We start from the raw sequence: 24,736 nt of genomic DNA, 5'->3' as shown, positions 1-24,736 counted from the left end.
TCCTGTCTGCCGTCATATCTCTTGAAAGCTCGCATCACGTCTAAACAGCCTTTGTTTGTTTTGTGCTGTCTCAGTGCGGCCGGAGCCTCCTCGAAACCTGAAGGTTTACAACGCCACCGTCAGCACGCTGGCGGTAAGGTGGGACCCGGCCCCCGGCCCCGTGCAGAACTACAAGATCCTTTACGCTGCGCTTGCGGGAGGCGAGGCTCTCTCAGTACGTCTCGGCTCACTGTACTGTATATGTAAAGTATTAACAACAGATAGAATACAAACGTGTTTCTACTCATGTGTGTGTTCATAGACGCAGGTCGGAGGCAAGAAGACCAGCACCATCCTGCAGAAGTTGTCCCCTGACACGCCGTATGTGGTGACCATGACCGCTGTGTACCCCACTGGCCTCAGCAGAGATGTTTCAGCAGAAGGAAGAACCAGTGAGAATACATTCTCGCATTCCCAATCACCTCTTAAGTGTCTGAATGATGTCTTCAGGTGTCCGTTCATAATACATGTTACACTTCCTGTCCCTCAGAGCCTCTGGGTGGTGTGAGGAACCTACAGGTTGTCAACCCCACCATGACCACGCTCAATGTGCGCTGGGAGCCGGCCGAGGGTCGTGTCAAGGAGTACAAAGTGATCTACGCTCCTGCTGCCGGAGGAGCTGAGAGCATGGTAGGACTGGTAGGACCATCATGCCACCACATGAGCTCCACGCAGCTACTGGCCCCTCCCACAGAACTCTTCGCTCTTCTGTAAGCTCTCACATGTTCCACTTTAGGAGCAGGTGTCTGCTGGCACCACCAGCACCACCCTGAGAGGCCTGCAGCCTGACACCCTGTACACCGTCTCCCTGGTGCCTGTCTACGCCGAGGGAGATGGCAAGACCATGTCTGAAAATGGAAGGACGCGTAAGTGGCTTCCACTCTTTACGGATTTTGGAATGTGCGGGTTTTGACTTATTTACTCCTCTAAACATGTTTTTTATGGCCTTGCTTTGTGTGATAGAAGTATTCAGTTGTCCAAAATCATTTGTGGCGTTTGTGTGGACTTTAGATGTCAGACTCGTATCACTGACATCATATGTTGTGTTCAGGGCCACTCGGGGGTGTGAAGAACCTGCAGGTGACTGACCCCACCATGACCTCGCTCAACGTCAAGTGGGACCTGGCTGACGGGGCCGTTCGCTTGTACAAGGTCTTCTACGTGCCCGTCGCTGGCGGCCGCGAGGAGATGGTGAGAAGGCTGGTCGACTCAGAAGAAAACAAGTTGAAGCTGTCATACGCTAAATGTGGGAACTTCCAACAGGAGCAAGTTCCTGCCAGTGTCAACTCCATCATCCTCAGGAACCTTCTTCCTGACACGGCGTACTCTGTATCCGTCTTACCAGTTTACCCGGCCAGGGAGGGAAAACGGCAATTTGAGAACGGAAAGACTTGTAAGTCAGTGTATGGATTTAGGGACACCAATCCGTGTGACATCCTTGGAAAACAAACATTCCAAACGTTCCTGCAGTGCCTCTGGGCGGCGTGGGCAACATGAAGGTGACCAACCCCACCATCACGACTCTCACTGTGACCTGGAACCTTGCAGACGGAAACGTCCAGGGCTACAAAGTCATCTACGTGCCAGAAGATGGAGGCCTGGAGATCATGGTGAGTGTCAACTAGCAGAAGGTAGCAACGCTATTATTATTACTAGAGATGGTCCGATCCAACACAAAAACTCCAAATCCAAAAGGCCAACTTCCATGTAAATGCTAAATTTAATATTTGGACACCCCTGCTATACAAACTATCATGTTGTGTAATTTGACAGGAGCAAGTGTCTGAGAGCACCACCAGCACCGTCCTGGAGAAGCTCCTCCCAGACACCCGCTACACTGTCACCGTGGTCCCCGTCTACGCCGAGGGCGACGGTCCGAGTCTGACCGACAGCAGCAAGACAAGTGAGGTCACATGACAACCAGATCGTGTGTTGTTGTTATCCAAAGAGATAAAGAAGCATTTGAGCCGTGTGACTTCCCAGAGCCGCTGGGCATGGTGAGGAACCTTCAGGTGTTTGATCCCACCACCAGCACCCTCAACGTGCGCTGGGAGCCCGCCGAGGGGAACGTTCGCGAGTACATTGTCATCTGGGTGCCGAGTGGAGGCGGAGACCAGGATGTGGTGAGTCACATGTCAAAAGAGCAGAATCTATGGATAAGTGAACTTGATGGAAGAGCTTGACCTTCCACACCCAAATGTCCTATTATTCCATCCATCCGTTTTCTATACCCCTTATCCTCATTAGGGTCGTGTGGGTATGCTGGAGCCTATCCCAGCTGAATTTTGGGGTAATAGGCGGGGTACACCCAAGGCACATACATATAGACAAACAACCATTCACACTCACATTCATACCAATAGACAATATTAATCCACGCACCGGGAGAACATGACAACTCCACACAGAGATGCCCAAGCGGAGATTCGATCTCCTGACTGTGTGGCCAACATGCTAACCACTCTTCACCGTGCAGCCCATGTCCTACTGTTCATTGATAATAACCAGTACACCAGTGAGCGTGTGTACAAAGTTACCCCCAAGTCACTGCCGCCTCTCCTTCCCCAAACCAGGACCAGGTTTCTGGATCCACCACCTCCACTGTGCTCAAGAACCTGGAGGCCGACACCGAGTACACCGTCACCGTGGTGCCCGTCTACCATGAGATGGAGGGACTGCCGCTGTCCGAAAATGGGAAGACGAGTGAGTCGCCAGCAGCAGACATATGAGACTTGAAATTAGCATCACAAGGGAGCAACAACTGATTGTTGATTCTGGAATAGTTTATCAGGTAGCCTGTTCCACATGAAATAGTTCATCCTGTGGATGGTTCCGCATGGAATAGTTGATCCTGTAGCCTGTTCTACATGGAATAGTTGATCCTGCAGCCTGATCCACACAGAATATTTGATCCTGTAGCCTGTTCTAGATGGAATAGTTGGCCCTGTAGCCTGTTCTACATGGAATAATTGATCCTGTAGCCTGTTTTAGATGGAATAGTTGGCCCTGTAGCCTGTTCTACATGGAATATTTGATCCTGCAGCCTGTTTTAGATGGAATAGTTGGCCCTGTAGCCCAGTGATTTTCAACCGCTGTGCCGCGGCACACTAGTGTACCTTGAGAAACCGTCAGGTGTGCCGTGAGGAATTATCCAATATCACTTTTTATAATTAACATTTATTAATCATCATTTGCAAATATTATGTCAATAGCCATGAATATATGGACCCAAATATTCCAATTGCATTTGGTATATTTGCTCAAATGGAAATAATTGAACAGGGATGGAATATTCCTTTAACCAATCCAATTGAGGTATCTTGTTCCCGCTCAAATGGAAATTTGTCAGGGTGCATTCTTCTTTGTGGTGTTTTTCTTCTTCTGTTGTTTATTGGCGGTTGGCAAGCCGCTTTCGTGTGCATTAGCGCCATCTGTGGAGCAGAATCTAAACCCTTCTAGACGCCATTCACAAGTGCAGTTTTATTCAAAAAGAAAATATATATCTATATAAAACATGTCCCGAGTTTAATTATAAAATATTATTTTCCTGTTTAAATTGATCCCGGGTGCGTTCTTTCAGTGCATGCTCAGATATGACGTAACACACAACTCCAGACGTTCTTCACTTTTAAAAATGGAGGCCAGCAATCGGCACTGGACTAAGCAAAGTTTGTTTTTGATTCAAACTAAATTTCAAGACTGGACAGACGAAAAACAACACCTACCTTGTTCCTCCGATAGACTTATTGATGCACATGTGAGATCAAGGTGACATTTTGTAACATTTATGGTTGGTGGTGTGCCACAAGATTTTTCCAATGTAAAAAAAACGTGCCGTGGCTCAAAAAAGGTTGAAAAACACGGCTGTAGCCTGTTCTACATGGAATAGTTGATCCTGTAGCCTGTTCTAGATGGAATAGTTGATCCTGCAGCCTGTTCCACACAGAATATTTGATCCTGTAGCCTGTTCTAGATGGAATAGTTGGCCCTGTAGCCTGTTCTACATGGAATATTTGATCCTGCAGCCTGTTTTAGATGGAATAGTTGGCCCTGTAGCCTGTTCTACATGGAATAGTTGATCCTGTAGCCTGTTCTACATGGAATAGTTGATCCTGTAGCCTGTTCTACATGGAATAGTTGATCCTGCAGCCTGTTCCACACAGAATATTTGATACTGTAGCCTGTTCTAGATGGAATAGTTGGCCCTGTAGCCTGTTCTACATGGAATAGTTGATCCTGCAGCCTGTTACACACAGAATATTGGATCCTGTAGCCTGTTCTAGATGGAATAGTTGGCCCTGTAGCCTGTTCTAGATGGAATAGTTGGCGCTGTAGCCTGTTCTACATGGAATAGTTGATCCTGTAGCTTGTTCTACATGGAATATTTGATCCTGCAGCCTGTTTCGACATGAAATAGTTAATCCTGCAGCCTGTTCCTGCATGGCAAAGTGCATCCTGCAGACTATTCTACAGTCCAGGCCAAAGGTTTGGACACACACAACACAACTGATGGTCCCAACCTCGCTAATAAGACAGCTCATTTGAGATTTGAAATGTGAATGTGACTGAAAGACTTGAACGCCTCGTCCTTGTCAGATCCGTTCGGGGGCGTAAAGAACCTGCAAGTGGTGGACCCAACCATCAACACTCTGACAGTGCGTTGGGAGCCGGCGGTGGGCAATGTTCGCAGCTACAAGGTCACCTACTCAGCAGAGCCTGATGGAGAACAACAAACGGTGGCCGTTTGCCTTGTCCGCATCATCTGACCCCGCCACCCGTTTAACGCCATTAATATAGAATATTCTGTGCAGGAGGAGGTGTCAGGTGGCACGACTAGCACCATGCTGAGAAACCTGGACTCAGACACCGTCTACAATGTGGTAGTGGTTCCCATTTATCCGGATGTGGAGGGCATTCCCGAGGCTGATAAGGGAAAGACCAGTAAGTGCATGAATGAGGCATTCGGAGACAATGGGAGCAAACAGCCTCACATTCCAGACATGTCTGTGTGTCCCAGTCGGATAATTTAATCTTCTGTCAGACTGCACTGAGATATGGATGCGATCTGTCAGCGTCAGCGATCGTGAAGCCCATCAACAAGCATTGGAATGTGCTAGAAGCAGATCATGATGTTTAGCAAAACATGCTAGCATGACTCCTGTCATGAGGATGAAGCGCTTTGCATGTGCACATCTGTGGGAGATGACCAGATGTTCCCAAAGCACACCCGTCCTCCCCAAGGATAGGACAAGGACGGTTAAAATGACAAAGCTGGGCTGTCACTTGTCTCTCTTTCAGAACCCTTGAGTGGCGTGAAGAATCTCCGCCTTAGCGACCCCACCACCAACTCCCTAAGAGTGCGCTGGGACGCGGCCGAGGGCGACGTCCGGCAGTACAGGATCTTCTACGTGCCCGCTGCTGGAGGAGACGAGCTCATGGTCATTAATTCCATTGTTAAGAAAACAAGTTTGTTTACTCTTTGCATCAATCAGTGACACAAAATGCTGTGATTGGAGTCAAAAGAAGACCAACAAATGTTGTGTTTCCGTTGTATAAAGATTCAGGAATCTGGCATGGTGACCAACGCCGTTCTGAGAGACCTGCAGCCTGACACAGAGTACAAGGTCACCCTGGTGCCCATTTACCCCGACGTGGAAGGAAAACGCATGTCGGAGAATGGGAAGACGAGTGAGTGTCTTGTTTTTACGACTCTGAATGATGGTGAAACAGGAAGTGAAAGTAAAAAATAAATGTAAGCCAGCAGATGTCGCCAAGTGTCGTCTGACACTTTGGGTTAAATCTATCTGGCATCATTTTGAGCTGCAACGCCAGCTGTCACTCACAGAACAACTGCCTGCTGTGCTCGACAGAGGCGCTGGGCGGCGTGAAGAATCTGCAGGTCACAGATCCCACCACCAGCACCCTCAAGGTCCAGTGGGAGCCCGCGGAGGGAAACGTGCGTCAGTACCGCCTCTTCTACGTGCCTGCGGCCGGCGGCGCAGAGGACATGGTCTGTCCCTTGTTACCGTTAACATCACTTGTCTCGACATAGATCAGGGTGTCCAAACCTTTTCCACCGAGGCCAACATACTGAAAATGATAGGATTGGAGGGTCACTGTGATATTTTTGAACGCATATATATATGCTAAGAAGTTATGTATTATGTATATTTAAATTTGCCAACTATTTCAACTTTGTTTCTTCTCATAATTCTGACTTTATTAATAATAATAATAATTAGATTTTATTCTCAGAACATTTTCCTCAACCTAATCCTGCAATTTTCCAAAAATTACAACATATTTGTTTTATTTGTCGCTTATTAGAGCTTTTTAAAAAGTGACATTTTGTGTGTAATATTTAAACTTCATGCTACTAACATGACATCATTTGTCCTAATAATTTTTGTAAAATTATGACTCGTTACATTACGTTTTTCTTAATATTTGGACTTTGTTCTTGTAAAATTACTGCAGATGTTTCAATTGTTTGCTGATTTAAATTCTATTTTTAGAATGTTCCATGAGCCAATAATAAAAAAATTAAAAAAAAGCCACAAATGGCCCTCGGTGACACTTTGGACACCCCTGACATCCTGACATCGATGGCCCATTTGTTTGACTCCTTGGTGGTGTTTTTTCCTGTGAGCAGGAGCAGGTATCAGGAGGCACCACCAGCACCATCCTGAGGAACCTCCTCTCAGACACCTCCTACACCGTCACCGTCGTCCCCGTTTACCCAGAGGGAGAAGGTCTGCGCCAGTCTGAGATGGGACGCACACGTAAGTCACTGGTTTCCAATGTGACGGCAGGATGGTCACCATGAAAGACGACCTCCTTCAGACCGCAGGGTCATCATAAAAATCCAGGAAGGATGATGAAAGAAATCATTTTGAACTATTTCTCACCAAGCTGCACTCGCTGGCTTCTTGACGTTCCCCAAACATGGGGGCGGGGGCGTGTGCGTGTGCGTGTTTGTGCGGTTTGATGTCCTGCTGTGTGTGCTGGAATTGTTTCTGCTCAGACGGCGTGACGCGCTCACTCAGCAAAGTCACGTTTTAATTGGAGCGCTCCGCTAAGATTCCGCAAACACTGCCACCAGTTTGTCGTAAAGACCCGTGTGAAGGCGCAGCAAGTCGAGGAGAGATGATGAGCAAAGACGAGTGAAGGCTCCAAGAAGAAGCTTGTGGACGGCGTGGTCTGCAGGCTCTAATGGAGGTTACACAACAGCAGTTGTGTAACTGCTGACCACAAAGTCTTTCTGTCTGCATCCACCTACTCCATTCATTTGTTTTCCTATTTTGGGGAGGTGAAAGAGATCCAAGTGCCATGTATGCGTCCACACATCTGGTTTGCTTTAGAAGACTAGCTTCTGCACAAAGAACGTTCCGTCAGGACGCTCACTGTACAGAATATTGATTTCTTTTTCCTTGAGGAAAGCCAGTCAAGCAAATTGCGTCCAACATGCTTTCATTTGCTGCCTAAACGAGAAAAGAAGCAGATTGATTCATTCAGGTGATGAGCACTTTCATCTTGTTCCTTCTTGCTCCTCAACCAGACTTTCTCTTCACCTCTTTGACCTTCCAGTTCCACGCACACCACCACGTAACATCCAGGTGTACAACCCCACCCCCAACAGCCTCAACGTGCGCTGGGAGGCGGCCTCGGGCCAGGTGCAGCAGTATCGTGTGGAATACGCCCCCGTGAGCGGAGCCGCACCATCCCAGTTTGTGAGTAACCATCTGGGACGTCAGCCTGCCAATAGTAGAGCTGCTAAAACCACACAGACCTTTACTTCACTACTTCTGTTTGATGGAATCTCTGGATTGCTAACCTTCAGTTGCATTTTTTTATCATCATTAAAGGCCAGGAGAACTAACATCGTTAGCAATTCTACTGGCAAAGAATGTTGGGATGCGCTCTGTTCATCACAAACATGCTGCTCCATTTCTAGAATTGTTCCATCAGTACATTTTAATAAGTATACCGTGTAGACCAGGGGTGGGCAAACTTTTTGACTTGTGGGCCGCATGAATTTAACAAAATTGACGGGGGGCCAGACTATATATTTTACAGTCCACCTAGAAGTGTCATGCAACCTGCTATATGTGCTTGTGTCCCTTTTTTCAGGATCACTTTGTAAACAGCAGACCACATCAAATCACCAAATTGCTAAAAAAAAAAAAAAAAAGCTACCTAAACCATCGTAAGGTTGGCTCAAGCTATGATGCCAGGTTGTATGTTGACTTTCAATGAAAAGAACGGGATGGGCCGTGTTTAAACACTTGGCGGGCCGGATGTGGCCCCCAGGCCGTAGTTTTCCCACCCCTGGTGTAGACTGTGTGTTTAGTTTCTCGGTTTGTGAATGTTGGCAGCGTAGTGCTGTGCAAATCCACTATACTGTCATTATAGCTGACCAAAAATCACGACAATATTTACCTTCTTCTTCTGGTCACGACTTTCCGTTGCACCGGGTTGCTCCTCATCCACCATTATTTCAACTCAAGTCCTTCCCTAGTTCCTTACCCCTCCTGTCCCCAAGTTAGACCGGGCCCTAAGTGCTACTACACAAAGACCCAGCACTTGTCTGACTATATCTCCAAGCTAACTATGTTGACGAGCTAATCACTGACACGCTTAAATCAAACTTAATCTTTGGATGGAATGTCAACTCGGAGCTCAGTGCTGTAAACAGTCTGGCATGAAGACCGGGATCAAGACGGTGGAGTCGCTAGATTCCACTTCTCAGCAGCAAGGGTGGATGAAGGGTGTTTGCGTGATCCGTCCTCCTTTGTTAGGGTTTGGAAGGAAGACTTTGGCAGCAGAGACGCTGGAGATAACGTGATGATGTGGGATGTGCTTTGTGGCTGCCAACAAGCAAAAGAAATGATGACATCACCGTGTTGTTTGACCTTCGGGTGTCATCTCCACGAAGGTGCTGGTTCCCGGGAATGTCAACAATGCCTTCCTTGACAGCCTGATCCCGGACACTCCCTACCGGGTCAGCGTGTCCGCCATGTACCCTGATGGCGAAGGACTGTCACTGAAGGGCAACGGGAAAACATGTAAGGTCCAGCATGAGCGGATGTTGGCAGGATTCTTAGCCGAAGCACATCTCATCTTTCAACGTGTGTTTTTTCCACAGTACCCCGTGCCGGGCCGCGGAACCTGCGGGTGTTTGAAGCCACCACCAACTCTCTCACCATCGGGTGGGACCACGCTGAGGGTCCCGTGAGGCAGTACCGTATCATCTATGCCCCCATGACGGGAGACCCCATTACGGAATATGTGAGTGGACCGCACACATGATGCTTTCAGGGGCTCCAACAAACATGTAAATGTGTGTATGCAACACACATCGACTTTTTCAATCCATGTCCGCTCAATACGCTCTCGCCACGCAGCCTTCGCCGTGATGTTGTGTCCAAACTATGCGATGAAGTCACATGTCATCCTGGGCTTATAAATCACATGACGCTGATTGTTTGAAGTAATTACAGAGTCAGTTAAACAAACATAATCATTATAATGTTATTAATGAGGAGCTGAACCATGGATGGCAGCTGGAGGAAATGCAGATGTGACTCCGCCTCCCTTAAAGCTCTCCCGCGTGTTAGCAAAGCACCTGTTGGCTAACATTTAGGAATGGCAGACCATCTTTATACACGTTATTTTTACTCCCTCATTTATTCACACTCGGCTTCTTCCACACTTCCCAAATTACTCAACAATAAAATGTTCCGCTCATTCGAGACACGACACCATAGCTCCACAACCCCCCAAAAATTCCAATATTTTGCGAAATTCCGCCACAAAATTTACATAGAAAATGAATGAACATTCATATTCTGGCACCAAATCATTCAGGATCGTAACTCCCACCTTTCCCATAATTGTTTAGCGTTTGTGACTAATAGAGAGAAACCCAACTAAACCTCCAAACTCACTTGATTGGACAGAACCAGAACCGCTGTAGTGGAAAGAAGCAAAACAACTTGACATGTGACAAAGTTTCTTGTTTTTAGGTCTATGTTGTATTTATTTTAATGTCGTAACCTGGAAGCTTGTCCCCATCAGGCTGTCGTTCCTGGGAACAGAAACAACGCCAGGCTGCAGAACCTGTTCCCCGACACGCCGTACAACATCACAGTGGAGGCCATCTATTCAGAGGGCCCCGGAGGACTCCTCAATGGGAACGGACGCACAGGTGATTGGGACAGCCTGTTGGTCGCTGACTGAAGGAATAGGAATTCTGACGCGTGGCGGTGTTTGTCTCTCAGTGGGCCGGCTGAGTCCAAGGAACCTGCGCGTGTCAGATGAGTGGTACACACACTTCCGAGTGGCCTGGGACCCCGTGTCGGCTCCTGTGGAAGGATACAGACTCATCTACTCGCCACACGGTTAGCTGCTTCCACACCCTTGATCTTCTTCTCCTTCCTGGCTTGACTCCACCTACTTTCTCTGGCAGGCGTTGACCAGTCCATCGACGTCTTTGTGGGTGATGTGACCTCCTACTCTCTGCACAACCTGAAGCCCGGCACCACCTATGACGTCAAAGTCCTGGCACAGTACAGCGGCGGCTCGAGTGTGCCACTCGATGGGCGCGGAACAACGTGTATGTTGTGATTTTTCTTAGTTCCACTCGTCAAAGTCAGAAGCAGGTCAGTGTGCTTCAGCTGAAGGTCTTGTCTTCCCTCAGTGTTCCTCAACGTGACCAACATTGAGACATACAACATCGCTCACGATAAGTTCTGCGTCAAGTGGACGCCTCACCGAGCGGCCACATCGTACCGCCTCCGACTGAACCCAGTAGACCGTGAGTGCGGCTTTCTTCATCACTTATTAGTGGTTCTACACGTGTGGCTCCGTTCTGGAAAGCCTGTGAGGATACGGGCAGCAGATGTTTGGAGGCACGTCTCCAGATGAGATCATTAGGATGCCGCCGATGCATTGGTTTGGGGCGCCCACATTCAGGCCGTTTATGTTCCGTGTGATTATTCCACGCTGCAGGTGTTGACCACCGTCTTTTAATTGCGTCTGTTTGCAAAGAGGACATCCTCTTCAATGACTGTTGGCTCTTTGATTGCCATCTGGTTGGGATTGTCACACGGAGACGGGTCAGCGGTTAAAGAGCAGGAGGAAGCGGCTGGGGGGGGCCAGCATGTAAATATCTATATGGTAGTGATTAGCGGGGCCGGAGCACTGTGACGTGTTGCCAGAACAAACACGGCTCTGCTCGCGTGAGACGCAGATGGCAGCTGAAGCCGCGAGCAGGGGGTCGGATATCCGGCTGAAATCAACCTCTCGTGTTCAGAAGTGTGATGACATCACCTCATCATGTGACCTTCATGTGTCCTTTCAAACCTCCACGGCACACTTAGTTTCAACCTCTCTGGCCATGTTGCCTGGAAATGACATCTGCAAGTGTTGCTATCACAGTCAAGTGAGACTTTCATGTCTTTCCCCACAGGATTGCAATCTATTTGTGGGGGAGGAGGCCATGACGCCTCTGCCAAGCATGAGTGACAAATGAAGTCTTATTCTGTCCGTACTTTCTATTGTGCTTTATAGAGGCGCCCGCTGCAGGTTTCATGTTGAATTGCCAAAAGTCTTTTCACTAGATTTGTTTTTGTTTTTGTTTTTTTTGAAAAAGTATCTTAGTACTTACTCGCTAACTATAGGACAAATTAGCAAAATTGGCAACATTGATCCCTCCCCGCTGACCATCTTATTCTCTGGCAGAACAGTCACGTTATACGAACAGGTGGCGGAAAATATATTTGTGGCGGTCCAAATGAATCTGTTGTGGGCCAACATATATAATGGAAATTATGGGAAACGCTGTATTGATGCTGTGAATATGGAATTTTGGCTCTTAAAAATTCAATTGGAATTAAGACTCTGAATCCTGTTTCTAATCAAACAAACCAGAGCAAAGTTAGAAAGCTTTAAGTAGAGAAATGACGCACTGGAATTTATTGCATTTTTATATTATCATTTATTAGTTAAACAGCAAAGCCCCCATGGGGTACTTTGGGCATAAGCGGTTAAACAAACCAGCCAACAACAACACGTTGACAATAACTTTCAAAGTGTCCATTCCTTTATCACCTTCTGCTTCGCTCACAGCGTCCAGTCGAGGTCAACACGAGATCACCATCCCAGCCGGCCTTCCCCAGTACTGTTTTGATGGACTTTCTCCCGACGCCCTCTACACCGCCACCGTCTTTGTCCAGACGCCCAACCTGGAAGGACCCGGCGTCAGCGCCAGAGAGAGAACCTGTGAGTGTTTGTGTCCAGCACCCATCCACAACATGAGCTCATCCAAACATGCTGCTGACAGCCTCCGTGTTTGTTGCAGTGGTCAAGCCAACGCCCGCACCTACGCTCCCGCCTACCCCAAGCCCCCCGCCCACCATACCCCCATCATGGGCAGGTAGGCGTCACCTATTGTCATTCACATGTTCTCCATGTGTTTGAGTTATGAAGAGGTTTTGTTTAGTTGAGGATGGCCGTGTTGCCTTCACGTGACTGACGGCTGATCTACGAAGGCATTTGAATCATGTGACTTGATGAGCGCCGTCAGGAAGTGAACATTTGGTCTGAATGGATCAGGTCTTTTCATTCAGGCTCGGCCGAGATTGAAAATTCCACAAGAAGCCTTTTGGCCGTGACTTGGCTCCGAGTGCCAGGTCCTTCTAGGCCGAGCCCGTGCCAGCACATTAATGGCTGCCACATGTGGCGCTGGTTCACGAAGGGAACAGGCCCCTAAAAACGGCGCTGTTGTAAAAAGAAGTCCATGCCATGCATGACCCAATGGAGCACTAACTGTGACAGAAACACAGTCCCTTGCTTTCTTTGTGAACACATTGATGGTGGACTGGTCTGGTACCGGTGGCCCATAAAGCTCCTCACGGTTTGTTCTCCTGCCACAGTGTGCAAAGGTGCCAAGGCAGACTTGGTGTTCCTCATCGACGGCTCGTGGAGTATCGGCGAGGAGAGCTTCACCAAAGTTGTGAATTTCGTCTCCAGCATGATCGGAGCCTTTGACGTCATCGGCCCCGCTGGGATGCAGGTTTGTGTCACCGCCGGTCCACAATGAAGACCAACAGGTAGTAGAAGAATCTTCTGCTTTTGTCATTTTTTATACGGGGTAAAACCAAGCCCTGTATATGTACTAAGACATCATATACTGTACGGCTTGGCCATAGCTGGAGTCCATATGTAATGCCATGTCAATTATGACGTGATACCACACTGAGTATTTCACTAAAGTATTTCCAAAGTTCGAATGAGGCGTTCCAGATGTGTGCAAATTGAGACTCTTGATCAAAGCCTTCACTCACTCCATCGCTTCCTGAGTCTCTATCTTGTTTTTCCAAGAGTTTTGTTACGGTTTTTGGTCAAATAAGACAGAAAAAAAAACTTTAAAGGCACAAAGTGGATGTGGTATTGACGCACAGTCCATGCTCTCCTTTCCTCCATGCAACTGGACTGAACTACACATGTCAGAAGAGGGGCTGGTACTTGTTGGTACTCTTGCAAGTCCATCGGCTCTTGTGTCACAGCAGACAGTCAAAACAGATCTATTGGTTCCTGTGAGCTGTCAGTCAAAAGTCTGACCTTCACAGTTGTTGTATTAGCTAATGCACCAATGCTAACCAATGTACAATCCATAAAATATGACATAATATACGCATCTGACAAAACCGATACAAGTGTGCCACAGCGATTAGTGTATCTTTATGGAAATACTTTAAGGGAGTACATTTACTCACTGCCATCATAATAGGACCATTTTGTACTGTATAAATGGTATACATAGGTTGAATAGCAGGGAAATAAGTTTTTATATGATGTATAACAGGCTGTGGCATAAAAACAGGGGGCGGTTTTGTCCACAAAAAACAAGCTGCAGGCAGCAAATGGCACCCGAGCCACACTTTGGATAACCCTGCTTTAAGAAGAAGATTTGCTGTGCTTGCTGTGTGTAATGTTTTGGTCATCCTACTGTTTTTTTGCACTAGTTTTTTTTTTTTTTTTAAGACGATGATGTCACTTTGCATCCAGGTGTCGTTCGTGCAGTACAGCGACGACGCAAAGACAGAGTTCAAGTTGAACGCGTACCAAGACAAAGGTGTCGCCATGTTGGCGCCTCATCACATCCGCTACAGAGGAGGAAACACCAAAACGGGTCAGTCTCTCACATACTCACCCACACACACTCACACACACATCCATAAATACGCTTTGCTTTTCAGGAGTGGCTCTGAAGCACACGTATGAAAAGGCCTTCTCTTTGGAGAACGGCATGAGGAGGAACGTCCCCAAGGTGGTGGTGGTCATCACAGATGGACGTTCTCAGGATGAAGTGAAGAAGAGCGCTGCCAAGCTGCAACACGCAGGTAAGCACTTTGCTAAAGTTGTGTTCAAACTCCCTGGGCCTCATACAGCAGTAAAACATTTGAAGATTGGAAGTCTTCACGTGTCTTCATCATTGTAGTCCTCTGTTGTCCGCTGAAGGACATGAGAGTGTTTTCTTTTCACCTCGTCTCCCAGGTTACAGCGTCTTTGCCATCGGCGTGGCTGACGTAGACTTTGTGGAGCTGCAGGAGATCAGCAGCAAGCCCAGCGAAAGACACGTCTTTGTTGTGGATGACTTTGATGCTTTTGACACCATCAAGGAGAACCTGATCACCTTCATTTGTGAAACGGCCACATCCAGTAAGTGTTCGTCAGGGTGAGAGTGGACAGGAAGTGGAAGGAGGACGTCCTTTCATGTTGTTTTGTTGTCGTGCAGCGTGCCCGCTGATCTTCGTCAACGGCTTTGTGTCTCCTGGTGAGTAGACCAGACCCCAATGATGCGTGTCCTCCTGCTGAAGGAGACAAACTATCATGACTTGTTATGGGACAGGTTTCAGGATGCTGGAGACTTTTAACCTGACAGAGAAAACCTACGCTCAGGTGAGAGGCGTCTCCATGGAGCCTGGATCCTTCAACAGCTTCACATCCTACAGACTCCACAAAAACGCTTTCCTGGCAATGCCCAGCACGTGAGTGACTTCCTGTTTGTTACCATGATTCTGCTTTAAGTGACTGAGTTCATGATGCTGAGAGAAGTACGACCGACCAGAACTTGATGGTGGTCCCGAGTCAACACGCGTGGAATGTTGCCTTTGCATGGGCAGAAAAGCGTCTTTGTAATCATGCAACATGTCTTCTGGTGACAGAGACGTGCACCCTGAAGGCCTTCCTCATGTCTACACCATCATTCTCATGTTCCGCCTCCTACCCGACTCACCGACTGAGGCCTTTGACATCTGGCAGGTGTCCAGTTCGGATCACAAACCAGAGACCGGAGTCACCATTGACTGTAAATATAAATATATATATATGTTTTGCCATAAATATAAATATACATAAATATAAACATGACTCCACCACAACATTACAACCGTTAAAGCAGGGGTGTCCAAGGTGTGGCCTGGGGCCAACTGTTTTTTATTAGATTAGATTGTAAAAACACAAGAATTGGTTATTAATGAAATACATAATTATTTATAAGTAGTGGTGCTCTGATCAATTGGTCACTGATCGGTTTTGGAAGTGCAAAAGCATTGCGTTGATGTCCCAATATTTATGGAGCTGAGCGTATGCGGCCCTCGGTGGGAAAAGTGGGGCCACTTTGGGCTCCCTGGGAAACCTCTTAGGACAAGTTTCCTGAAAGCTATAAGGCCCGGTTTTGGGAAGTCAGTGGTTTTGGTTCTTGGCTGACAGCTTGGACCAGTTCCTCGAAACCAGAGGTATCCAAACATTTTGCACACATGTAGAAAGATTAAAGAACGCGGGGGCCACTTGGATATAATGATGGTAATTTTATTAAATGCGTTAAAACCACCGTGTCGGTTAAGATATGTGAAATATATGACAATAATTAGGATTATTATTCTTAGCGTAATATCTCCTTCCACTGTTTCTCTCTTCAAAGTGGGCCTCATCCTCTTCTTGATGCTTCATTTCATCTTTAGGGGAGGATTTTGGCCAACTCTGCTCTAAAGACAGAAATGTTTTCTTAGCTCCATTAACCTTGAACATGACACCATTGGAGTCTATTTGAGGTTCTAGTGGGCCACCAGAATAAATCCAATGTAGCTGTTTTATTCCATGTGAGCTTTGAATGAAAAGGAACATGTTTATTAGATTTACTGATTGTGATGCAGCTCTCTGATTGGCCAATCAATGCTTCAAGGAGCTTGTTGTGACTCCGGAACTCAGTATTTTTTTCCCGGTGTCCTCAGCCGCCAGACAGACCGTGTCCTTTTACAACAAGGACGAACGCGGGGAGATCCAGCGGGTCACCTTCGATGAACCTCAGGTCAAGCAGATCTTCCATGGAAGCTTTCACAAGGTGAGCACCGTAATGAACACCATCCCACCCAGAAGTCACTGGGATTTGGAAAAGATGGGCTAGGAGCAAGTCCATAACACGACACATCCCCCGCTGACTCCCAAAGCTAACAGAAGTTTCTTGATGGTCTCAGCAGAACCTTACGCTGGGATTATGTAATGATGCCTGACATTCCATGAATGGAATCGATGGTGGCTGCCGGTTGGAAACTTCTTTGTTAGCAAACATGTCCGCACTGCAGAGAGATGGTTCCTGATGGAGTCAAATATTCCCTCTGATGGTCAACAATCCTCAAACATTCCAGCCCGCTGCTTTTCCCGCACAATTAGGGTCGACTCGTAGGCCCCGCGGTCCCTGCTGGCGGCCTCGCCTGGAAAATATTGGGTCAGTGCTATTGCAGTAAAACAATGACATCATAGGAGCCCAGCAGCACCAGCAGGGAGGAAGGGGGGAGCCTCTCCCCCACACACGCCTGCCTCATATTCGCTCGCTCGCTTCTGGTAGCACATTTGGGAATTCTTGTGGTTGAGCCTCCCAGCGTGCTGCTGCATGCTGCAGGGCTGCCAATGGAGGGGGTGGGGGCGGGGGGCTCCTGGAGTTTTAACAATTTGTAATAACAATGGAGGATGTCAGTGATTTAGATGGACGCTCTGATGATGACCCGCCGCCCCTCTCAGGACACGCCCCCTCAGACGCGATCCATCTTGGTTGTCGTCTTTTATCGGAATCTTTCCTTCTTGTTGCTGAGGCGGCCGAGGAATGAAAATGTCAGAGTAGACGTGGAAATGAGCGCTTGTAGACTCCAGATGGAGTCACAAGGCGTCCACGAGCGTCAAAGTCTAACCCTGGCTTCTTCACATGCACTTCTTCATGGATGTCTTGGACCAAGTCCTGCACATGTTTGCGTCAGATGTGCTGGCTTCACACGCATGCATGACCCCCCCCGCCCACCACCCCCTTCCCTCCACACGCGGGTCAGAAGTCAGGCTGGGTCATAAAGCTGCAGCCTGCATCTGTATGTTGCCAGGTGGACTGAAGAGCTTGGCACCGCTCTTCTTCTCGCTCAACACATGGTCCGTTTCTTTCTGGAAAGCAATGTAGTGTCTGTGGGAATTCTTTATACACGTCTTTGTGTACTCGGCACGGCTTCCAACTTAGTGCCGAGTGACGTAGCTTTGTGACATCATAACATCATGACACGGACGATGGAGCCGTGTCCCCTGTGGCTTCAGTGAGCCTGATGATGATGGTGATGATGGTGATGATGGAGCGGCAGGGATTTGGGGGGCTTTGGACTGGTTAAACCAGGAGTGTCAAACTGGGGGCCAAAACTCAAAGCCCACTTGACGTTGTGGGTCAAACTGGACATTACCCCCCACCCGCCTGGACATGTTTTTACATCGAAGTGGAGGAGTCTGATCATTCCTGCTTGAGATGTCACTTTTCCTATATGCAGATATCGGACTATGGCTGTTGGTGTAGTTGTTTGTTTCAATAAAGTTATTATTGATCAACCACCTCTTGATACTTCTATCAATGGCCGGGCAAAATCTGCAGTTTTTACAGTAACACAAGAACACGCAGCTGTGGAATGGGCAGATTAAGCATTTCCCAGCATGCTTTGCTGTGCCCCGCCCCGCTTTTACTCATGTTTTAATTGTGTATTAACCAATGAATGCTGTATTTTGGTGTGTCTTCTATTCTGTTTACTTGCTTTATTCAACTTCATTTTTCTGTAAAGTGTCTTTGAGTATCTTGAAAAGCGCTATACAAATAAAATGTATTATTATTATTATAGCGTTAAAATGATGACTTATTCTGTACAGACATAAATACTAATATTGCTAATGCAAGAGTAAAAAATAAATGCTTTATTTTTGAAGGGAGGCAGTGGTCCACTCAGTTGGAACAGTGATGATTCCAAAATTAAAAATAAAAAAATCTAATGTTTGTATCTCTTCTTCCTCTCAAGCTGCACATCCTGGTTTCCTCCACGGACGTCAAACTCAACGTGGACTGCCAAACCGTGGCCGAGAAGCCCATCAAAGCTGCGGGAAGCACGTCCAAAGACGGCTACCAAGTCCTGGGAAAAATGTCTAAGTCCATCGGCTCCCGAGGAGAGTCAGCAAGTGTAAGTGTCCAAACTTTTGACCGCCAAGCAAAATGTTTTATTATTCATCTCTTATTATGAATTGCAGCCCCTGCTTGTATTGTATTGTAGCGGATCCTTTTACTGTGCTTAGTGACAGAAGCCTTCTAGAACTTTGGACTATCTCAATGTGTGTGAAGCTGGAACAGAAGGAGAAGATTTTCTCTCAGCCACTCGTCAGATATTAAAAGGAAAGATGGAGTGTGGCGCTGAGAGAGTTTTTCCACAACTGCAGATAAAGTCTTTTGTCGTGCAAATGAAAGTCGTAAAGTTTGGATTTCCTTCTTTGTCGGTGATGAAGGATGTGTCAGAGACGTGCATCTTTTTCTTTTTCCCGTCTCTGCAGTTCCAGCTGCAGATGTTCGATATTGTGTGCACGTTGGCGTGGACCAGCAGGGACCGATGCTGCGACCTTCCATCCCTGGTCAGTAACCACGGCGACCGTTGCGCAACAAACACGTCCAAGTACTTGTCTTTCTTGTTTCACCTGGGACGCCGTGCGCGTTACACCTGCTTTGGCTCAAAGTGCGTGCGCGCAAAGTTCACGGCCTCCAAAGCGCAGCAACGTGTCTCGTTAAAAAGCTTCCTGACGAGCGCAGCTGCTCTCCAAGGCCAATCAGCACCGCCTGTGTCACAAAGTCAGACAAATAAACACTCCATGTGACGCGCACACGCACACCTTTTACTCATTAGTCATGCGACGTAGAGCTACAGCGTGTAGATCATCCGTAGCTTTGTGCGCTGAGAGGAACATTTGTAGCTTTGACAGTCTGGACTTTGTCAGCCTGACGCCTCCTGGCTCCCCTCGGGTCTTCTTCCTCCTCTTCCTCCTCACCACACTTTCCCACGTCTCCTCTTGTCCTTTGTCCATCAGAGAGACGAGACCAAGTGTCCGTCGCTGCCCAACGCGTGCACGTGCACCACGACCAGCAACGGCCCTCCGGGACCGCAGGGACCGGTGGTAAGAAGCAGCACACGCACCTCATCGCTGCTGAAAGCGGTCGCCATGACGACACACACACACACACCACCAGCAGGTGGACGCCATTGTGGCGGACATTTTATGTCAAGATTATATGCTGGAAGATGCACAGCAAATAAACATAAAAGACGGCCAGGTTGTCATGGCAACCGCACAAGCAGCATCATGCTTTCTTTGTAGTGCTTCTTCCCTGTCATATTGTCACATGACCAGACATCATGCTGACATCAGCACCTTCCTCTTCCTGCTCAGGGTGCACCTGGAAGCAAAGGACCACGCGGTGAAAGAGGAGAGCTCGGTTCTCCGGTAAGTTCCTTAATACACACAACTTTAGATCAACTATGACATAAATGTATGTATAGAACTATATGTATAGAATGAATGAATAATGGGAAGCTTGTCGGTGATGCAAAGCAGGCCTAAGTTATTATTAATATTAGTGGTAATAATGATGATAAAGATTGTTGTCATTTATTTGTGTGTACTATTTGTTGTTTTTTGTTTGTTAGTGCTGATGATTAGATTAGATTAGATTCAACTTTATTTTTATTGCAAAATGCAGTTCGCATCCAACCAGAAGTGCAAATTTATAAATACATTATTAGTAAATAAATGAAGAAATAGAATGGAGCTGTAAATGGACAGATATGTGTACAAACTATAACAGGCTATGACTATGATACAGTGTGGATATATACAGGGGTATAAATGTGTATATATATATATATGAATGTGACAAGATATAATAACAGTAATATGTACAGTAGTGCAATGAAGTGACTATGATACATTTGAACTTTCACTTCTTTCACAGGGACCAGCGGGACCGCATGGAGACATCGGAGCACCTGGACCCATGGGCCTGCCCGGCCCACAAGGACCCAGTGGACGCTCAATACCAGGAGAGGCTGTGAGTACGCACACACACACACACACACACACACACACACACACAGAGGGAGAAAGAGATACAGTAAATCCAGGATGAGCAGGGATTATGAGCTGAGTGGTAAAAAGCCTTCCTTTACGTCATGGACGATTCCAGCTAATAAATCAAACATTCTTTGTCTTTTATTTTGGAAGCGTTTAGACTCATGTCAGTGATGTCTTCCTGTTAGCTGAAAGCGTGCTAATCAACATGTTTCCTAAACGACATGGGAAAGATTGTACACAGTGAGACATCTCTCTGTGGTTTTTCCTTCAGGGCCGTCCTGGACCCAAAGGAGAACCCGGTGACTCGGGCCTACCTGGACAAAAGGTAAGGTTCTGGTGAATTTGGCTTTTTTGCTCCAGATGCGGTTTCAGCTAGCGAGGGTTCTGGAAGGTTGAAGGTGGAGACCACCCTGGGCGGAACCTATCATACATCAAATATATAATCATGTGGCAGGACGGTCTGGACTGGCCGGGACTGACAAGAACCAGTATGCAGACTGGGCCGTGTTTGCTAACCTTTCATTGCTAACCTTTGACCTCCAGCAAGGTGTGGCTTGTGTGGGTGGGGCTTGTATACTGTATATCATTTTGTCATGGCTGCCAGGCCACGCCTCCTAAAGGCCAATAAAAGGATGTGGAATATATTTCCTTCCAATGAATGCAGCGCCTAACGACCGGAACCTCAATAAAAAATTACTTTCTCGTGGAGGAAGATTTACTGTGTGTGTGTGTGCGTGTGTGTGTGTGTGTGTGACTGCAGGGCTCACCAGGACCTCGCGGGCCTATTGGACCCATCGGCCCAGCCGGAGTGAGGGTATGTTGCCTTTACTGGCCGACGTATTAAGGAGTGAACATGATCAGCTGACTTGTCCTCTTCTGGTCTTCAGGGCCCCCAAGGAAAGGACGGACTTGTAGGACCCAGAGGACCTGCTGGGCCCATGGTAAGACTCTCCAACTTGTCTTAGTCAGCAAACCATGGCAGAGTAAGAGTTCTGTCATCAGGACCACCATACTCTAAACAGAACCACAATTGCTAGAACTGGTCCTGCTTTTTGCTCTCATTGGACTTTCCTTGCAGGGACCCCCGGGATCTCCAGGAGCGCCAGGGCCAGAAGGGAAACCAGGAAACACCGGAGCTCCTGGACCTGCTGTGAGTGTTGGCTTGCAGGTCTGGTTGAGAGTTCCGCTGGACTGAGTCTTTGTGTTTGTGCTTTCAGGGTTCCGTGGGTCCGAAGGGAGACAAGGGAGAGCGAGTGGGTAGAACAGGAAGTGGTACCGATGACGGCCATTAGCGCTAGATTGGACCTTCACCTTCTGGATTTTGTGCTCCACAGGGTGACTTTGCTCCTCAGAATATGATGCGCTCCATCGCCAGGCAGGTTTGCGAGCAGCTCGTCAACGGTAAGTCTTCTCCATCTTGGCGGTCCGACCTGACTTGGCGGTCCGAACCCGACTTCACCCGACCCGATGTGTCCCGCTGCAGCCCAGATGAACCGCGTCAACAACCTACTCAACCAGATCCCTACCGGCATTCACCGCAACAACAACCCGGGCCCCCCCGGCCCGCCCGGACCCCCTGGCAGAACCGGACCGCGTGGAGAAGTGGGACCCGCCGGAAGGAATGGCTTCCCTGGAAATCCAGGCTTACCGGGTCAGGCCGGAGAAGCAGGTAGGACGTCCTGCTGGAGCTTCAAGATCACATGGTGTCGCCACGCCAAAAATGCTGAGTCGTCATTGGTTTGTGCGTGTTGCCTTCAGGGCCGGCGGGAGAGAAGGGCGAGCGAGGCTTAGGAGGAGTGGGACAGAAAGGCCCCAGGGGGCCCGCTGGTACGTTTCAACCTCCAATTGACTTCGCCCCCGATGGGCGGCCATGTTGGCTCCTTGTCCTTATCTTCATCACATTGCTTGCTTTTTCCTTTGTCGTGTTTGTCACTCACAATATGGCGTCCATCTGTCCATCATGTTTGTCCCACCAGGTCCACCAGGAGAAAGTAGGACAGGACCTCCAGGACCATCAGGCTCCACAGGACCACGTGGTCCTCCCGGTCGTCCCGGTTATGCCGGCGTTCGCGGCCCACCCGGACCTGCGGGCTACTGCGACTCCTCCCAATGTGTCGGTATTCCTTACAACGGCCAAGGATACGTAGGTACGTCACTTCCTGTTGGCATCGCCAAGGACGACCGGTACATCACTAGCGCCTAAAGATTGTTAGCCTAGCACGCTCAGCACATGATGCTAACGCTTTTTAACGCTCATCACGCGTGCATGATGTACATCGAGTACTGTATACTACTACACATGTACTACGAATATACTGAAAAAGCTGATGATGGAGTATGATGAGGTTAGTATTGATGATGGAGTACTATAAAGTTAGTATTGATGATAAAGTATTATGTAGTTAGTATTAATGATGGAGTATTATGAGGTTAGTGTTAATGGAGTATTATGAAGTTAGTATTGATGATGGAGTATTATGAGGTTGATGTTAATGATGCCATAACATGATGAGGTGGGCATCGACAATGGAGTATTATGAAGTTGGTATTGATGATGAAGTATTATGAGCTTACTATTGATGACGGAACATTATGAGATGGGCATTGATAATGGAGTACTATGAGGTATAATGAGGCTAGTATTCATGATGAGGTATAATGAGGCTAGTATTCGTTATGAGGCTAGTATTCGTTATGAGGTATAATGAGGCTAGTATTCATGATGAGGTATAATGAGGCTAGTATTCGTTATGAGGCTAGTATTCGTTATGAGGTATAATGAGGCTAGTATTCATGATGAGGTATAATGAGGCTAGTATTCGTTATGAGGCTAGTATTCGTTATGAGGTATAATGAGGCTAGTATTCATGATGAGGTATAATGAGGCTAGTATTCGTTATGAGGCTAGTATTCGTTATGAGGTATAATGAGGCTAGTATTCATGATGAGGGATAATGAGGCTAGTATTCATGATGAGGGATAATGAGGCTAGTATTCATTATGAGGTATAATGAGGCTAGTATTCATGATGAGGGATAATGAGGCTAGTATTCATGATGAGGGATAATGAGGCTAGTATTCGTTATGAGGTATAATGAGGCTAGTATTCGTTATGAGGTATAATGAGACTAGTATTCGTTATGAGGTATAATGAGGCTAGTATTCGTTATGAGGTATAATGAGACTATTATTCGTTATGAGGTATAATGAGGCTAGTATTCATGATGAGGTATAATGAGGCTAGTATTTGTTATGAGGCATAATGAGGCTAGTATTTGTTATGAGGTATAATGAGGTTAGTATTCGTTATGAGGTATAATGAGGCTAGTATTGGTTATGAGGTATAATGAGGCTAGTATTGGTTATGAGGTATAATGAGGCTAGTATTGGTTATGAGGTATAATGAGGTCAGCATGGATGAAGAATGATGGATGAAGAACGATGGATGTTCGGGCGGCGGACGCCGGCGTGCATGCGTCGGCGTGCATGCGTGAGAAGGCGAGGACCCGAGTCCCGGTTTGTTGTGTTGACACGTGTCGTCCTTCCAGGTTCCGCGTAGTCGTTTGTTTGGCGCCTGTGCCGCTTTCACTGACTTCCTGAAACGCTCGCTCGTGCGCCGTGGAGCCGTTTGAAGGAGGCTTTAACAAAGTTTGCCGCCAAACACCAAGAACCAGAACCAGGATCGATACTAACGTTTGCATCGTGGAGACCAAAGAAGGAGGAGGAGGAGCATGCGGACGACAACAACAACAACGGGAAATACTAACTGTGGAAACAAACTCTACTTGCTTTGTTGCCTAGCAACCTGCTGCTTGCCATCAGTCTTATAATCATATCTAATCTAATCTAATCTCATCATGCATGCGATGGCGTGTGAAGGCCAGCGGTTAGAATCCCCGTGAGCGGCTCGCCAGTCGCTGCCCAATAAAGTGAAAGACACTTTGTTGACTAACACGGATACATGCAAATGAGCTGCAGTGGCCCCGCCCCTCCCGCCTACTAACACCCGCCCCCTGAGAAAGTCCTCTTTGTTGAAGCGGGCGGCGTGCTCTCTCCGAGCAGGCCGCTACCCATCCGCTCCCGACGCACGGGCGGTCCCGGTCCCCGAGGAAGGCCAGTCATCCCAGGAGCGGCGCCGGAAGAGGTCGCTGGCGAGGAAGGCGTCCGACAGGCTAACATCATAAGACGCCGTCTTCTTCTTCAAAGCGTGTGTGAATATTGATTA

At 47.6% G+C, this 24,736-nt stretch overlaps 1 protein-coding gene across 2 annotated transcripts in view; it reads left to right on the top strand.

Annotated features, from left to right (window-relative positions):
- The window catches only part of col12a1b (collagen, type XII, alpha 1b), a 51,853-nt gene extending 27,117 nt beyond the window's left edge, over window positions 1–24,736 (top strand). The window contains exons 29-76 of one of the 2 annotated variants that reach the window (XM_058065485.1): window positions 75–214; window positions 302–431; window positions 530–678; window positions 776–905; window positions 1,091–1,230; window positions 1,303–1,432; window positions 1,510–1,649; window positions 1,813–1,942; window positions 2,023–2,162; window positions 2,613–2,742; window positions 4,636–4,775; window positions 4,851–4,980; window positions 5,338–5,477; window positions 5,598–5,727; window positions 5,910–6,049; window positions 6,692–6,821; window positions 7,627–7,769; window positions 8,975–9,104; window positions 9,185–9,327; window positions 10,117–10,246; window positions 10,320–10,439; window positions 10,508–10,654; window positions 10,739–10,855; window positions 12,169–12,321; window positions 12,401–12,475; window positions 12,975–13,114; window positions 14,110–14,233; window positions 14,301–14,444; window positions 14,599–14,763; window positions 14,840–14,878; window positions 14,954–15,092; window positions 15,270–15,412; window positions 16,338–16,447; window positions 18,420–18,578; window positions 18,943–19,020; window positions 19,471–19,557; window positions 19,831–19,884; window positions 20,393–20,488; window positions 20,783–20,836; window positions 21,272–21,325; window positions 21,399–21,452; window positions 21,590–21,661; window positions 21,729–21,764; window positions 21,846–21,912; window positions 21,995–22,180; window positions 22,270–22,338; window positions 22,488–22,658; window positions 24,574–24,736. In XM_058065485.1, coding sequence (XP_057921468.1) covers window positions 75–214; window positions 302–431; window positions 530–678; window positions 776–905; window positions 1,091–1,230; window positions 1,303–1,432; window positions 1,510–1,649; window positions 1,813–1,942; window positions 2,023–2,162; window positions 2,613–2,742; window positions 4,636–4,775; window positions 4,851–4,980; window positions 5,338–5,477; window positions 5,598–5,727; window positions 5,910–6,049; window positions 6,692–6,821; window positions 7,627–7,769; window positions 8,975–9,104; window positions 9,185–9,327; window positions 10,117–10,246; window positions 10,320–10,439; window positions 10,508–10,654; window positions 10,739–10,855; window positions 12,169–12,321; window positions 12,401–12,475; window positions 12,975–13,114; window positions 14,110–14,233; window positions 14,301–14,444; window positions 14,599–14,763; window positions 14,840–14,878; window positions 14,954–15,092; window positions 15,270–15,412; window positions 16,338–16,447; window positions 18,420–18,578; window positions 18,943–19,020; window positions 19,471–19,557; window positions 19,831–19,884; window positions 20,393–20,488; window positions 20,783–20,836; window positions 21,272–21,325; window positions 21,399–21,452; window positions 21,590–21,661; window positions 21,729–21,764; window positions 21,846–21,912; window positions 21,995–22,180; window positions 22,270–22,338; window positions 22,488–22,658; window positions 24,574–24,695 — 5,690 coding nt within the window. In that variant the 3' untranslated portion in view covers window positions 24,696–24,736. The remainder of the gene's footprint in view (window positions 1–74; window positions 215–301; window positions 432–529; window positions 679–775; window positions 906–1,090; window positions 1,231–1,302; window positions 1,433–1,509; window positions 1,650–1,812; window positions 1,943–2,022; window positions 2,163–2,612; window positions 2,743–4,635; window positions 4,776–4,850; window positions 4,981–5,337; window positions 5,478–5,597; window positions 5,728–5,909; window positions 6,050–6,691; window positions 6,822–7,626; window positions 7,770–8,974; window positions 9,105–9,184; window positions 9,328–10,116; window positions 10,247–10,319; window positions 10,440–10,507; window positions 10,655–10,738; window positions 10,856–12,168; window positions 12,322–12,400; window positions 12,476–12,974; window positions 13,115–14,109; window positions 14,234–14,300; window positions 14,445–14,598; window positions 14,764–14,839; window positions 14,879–14,953; window positions 15,093–15,269; window positions 15,413–16,337; window positions 16,448–18,419; window positions 18,579–18,942; window positions 19,021–19,470; window positions 19,558–19,830; window positions 19,885–20,392; window positions 20,489–20,782; window positions 20,837–21,271; window positions 21,326–21,398; window positions 21,453–21,589; window positions 21,662–21,728; window positions 21,765–21,845; window positions 21,913–21,994; window positions 22,181–22,269; window positions 22,339–22,487; window positions 22,659–24,573) is intronic. The other variant, XM_058065484.1, reaches the window with a different exon arrangement.

This window comes from Doryrhamphus excisus, chromosome 1 (assembly GCF_030265055.1).
Source record: "Doryrhamphus excisus isolate RoL2022-K1 chromosome 1, RoL_Dexc_1.0, whole genome shotgun sequence".
Lineage (NCBI taxonomy): Eukaryota > Metazoa > Chordata > Actinopteri > Syngnathiformes > Syngnathidae > Doryrhamphus > Doryrhamphus excisus.
The sequence above is the reverse complement of the archived record's forward strand: the minus strand, read 5'-3'. Positions and strand labels throughout refer to the sequence as shown.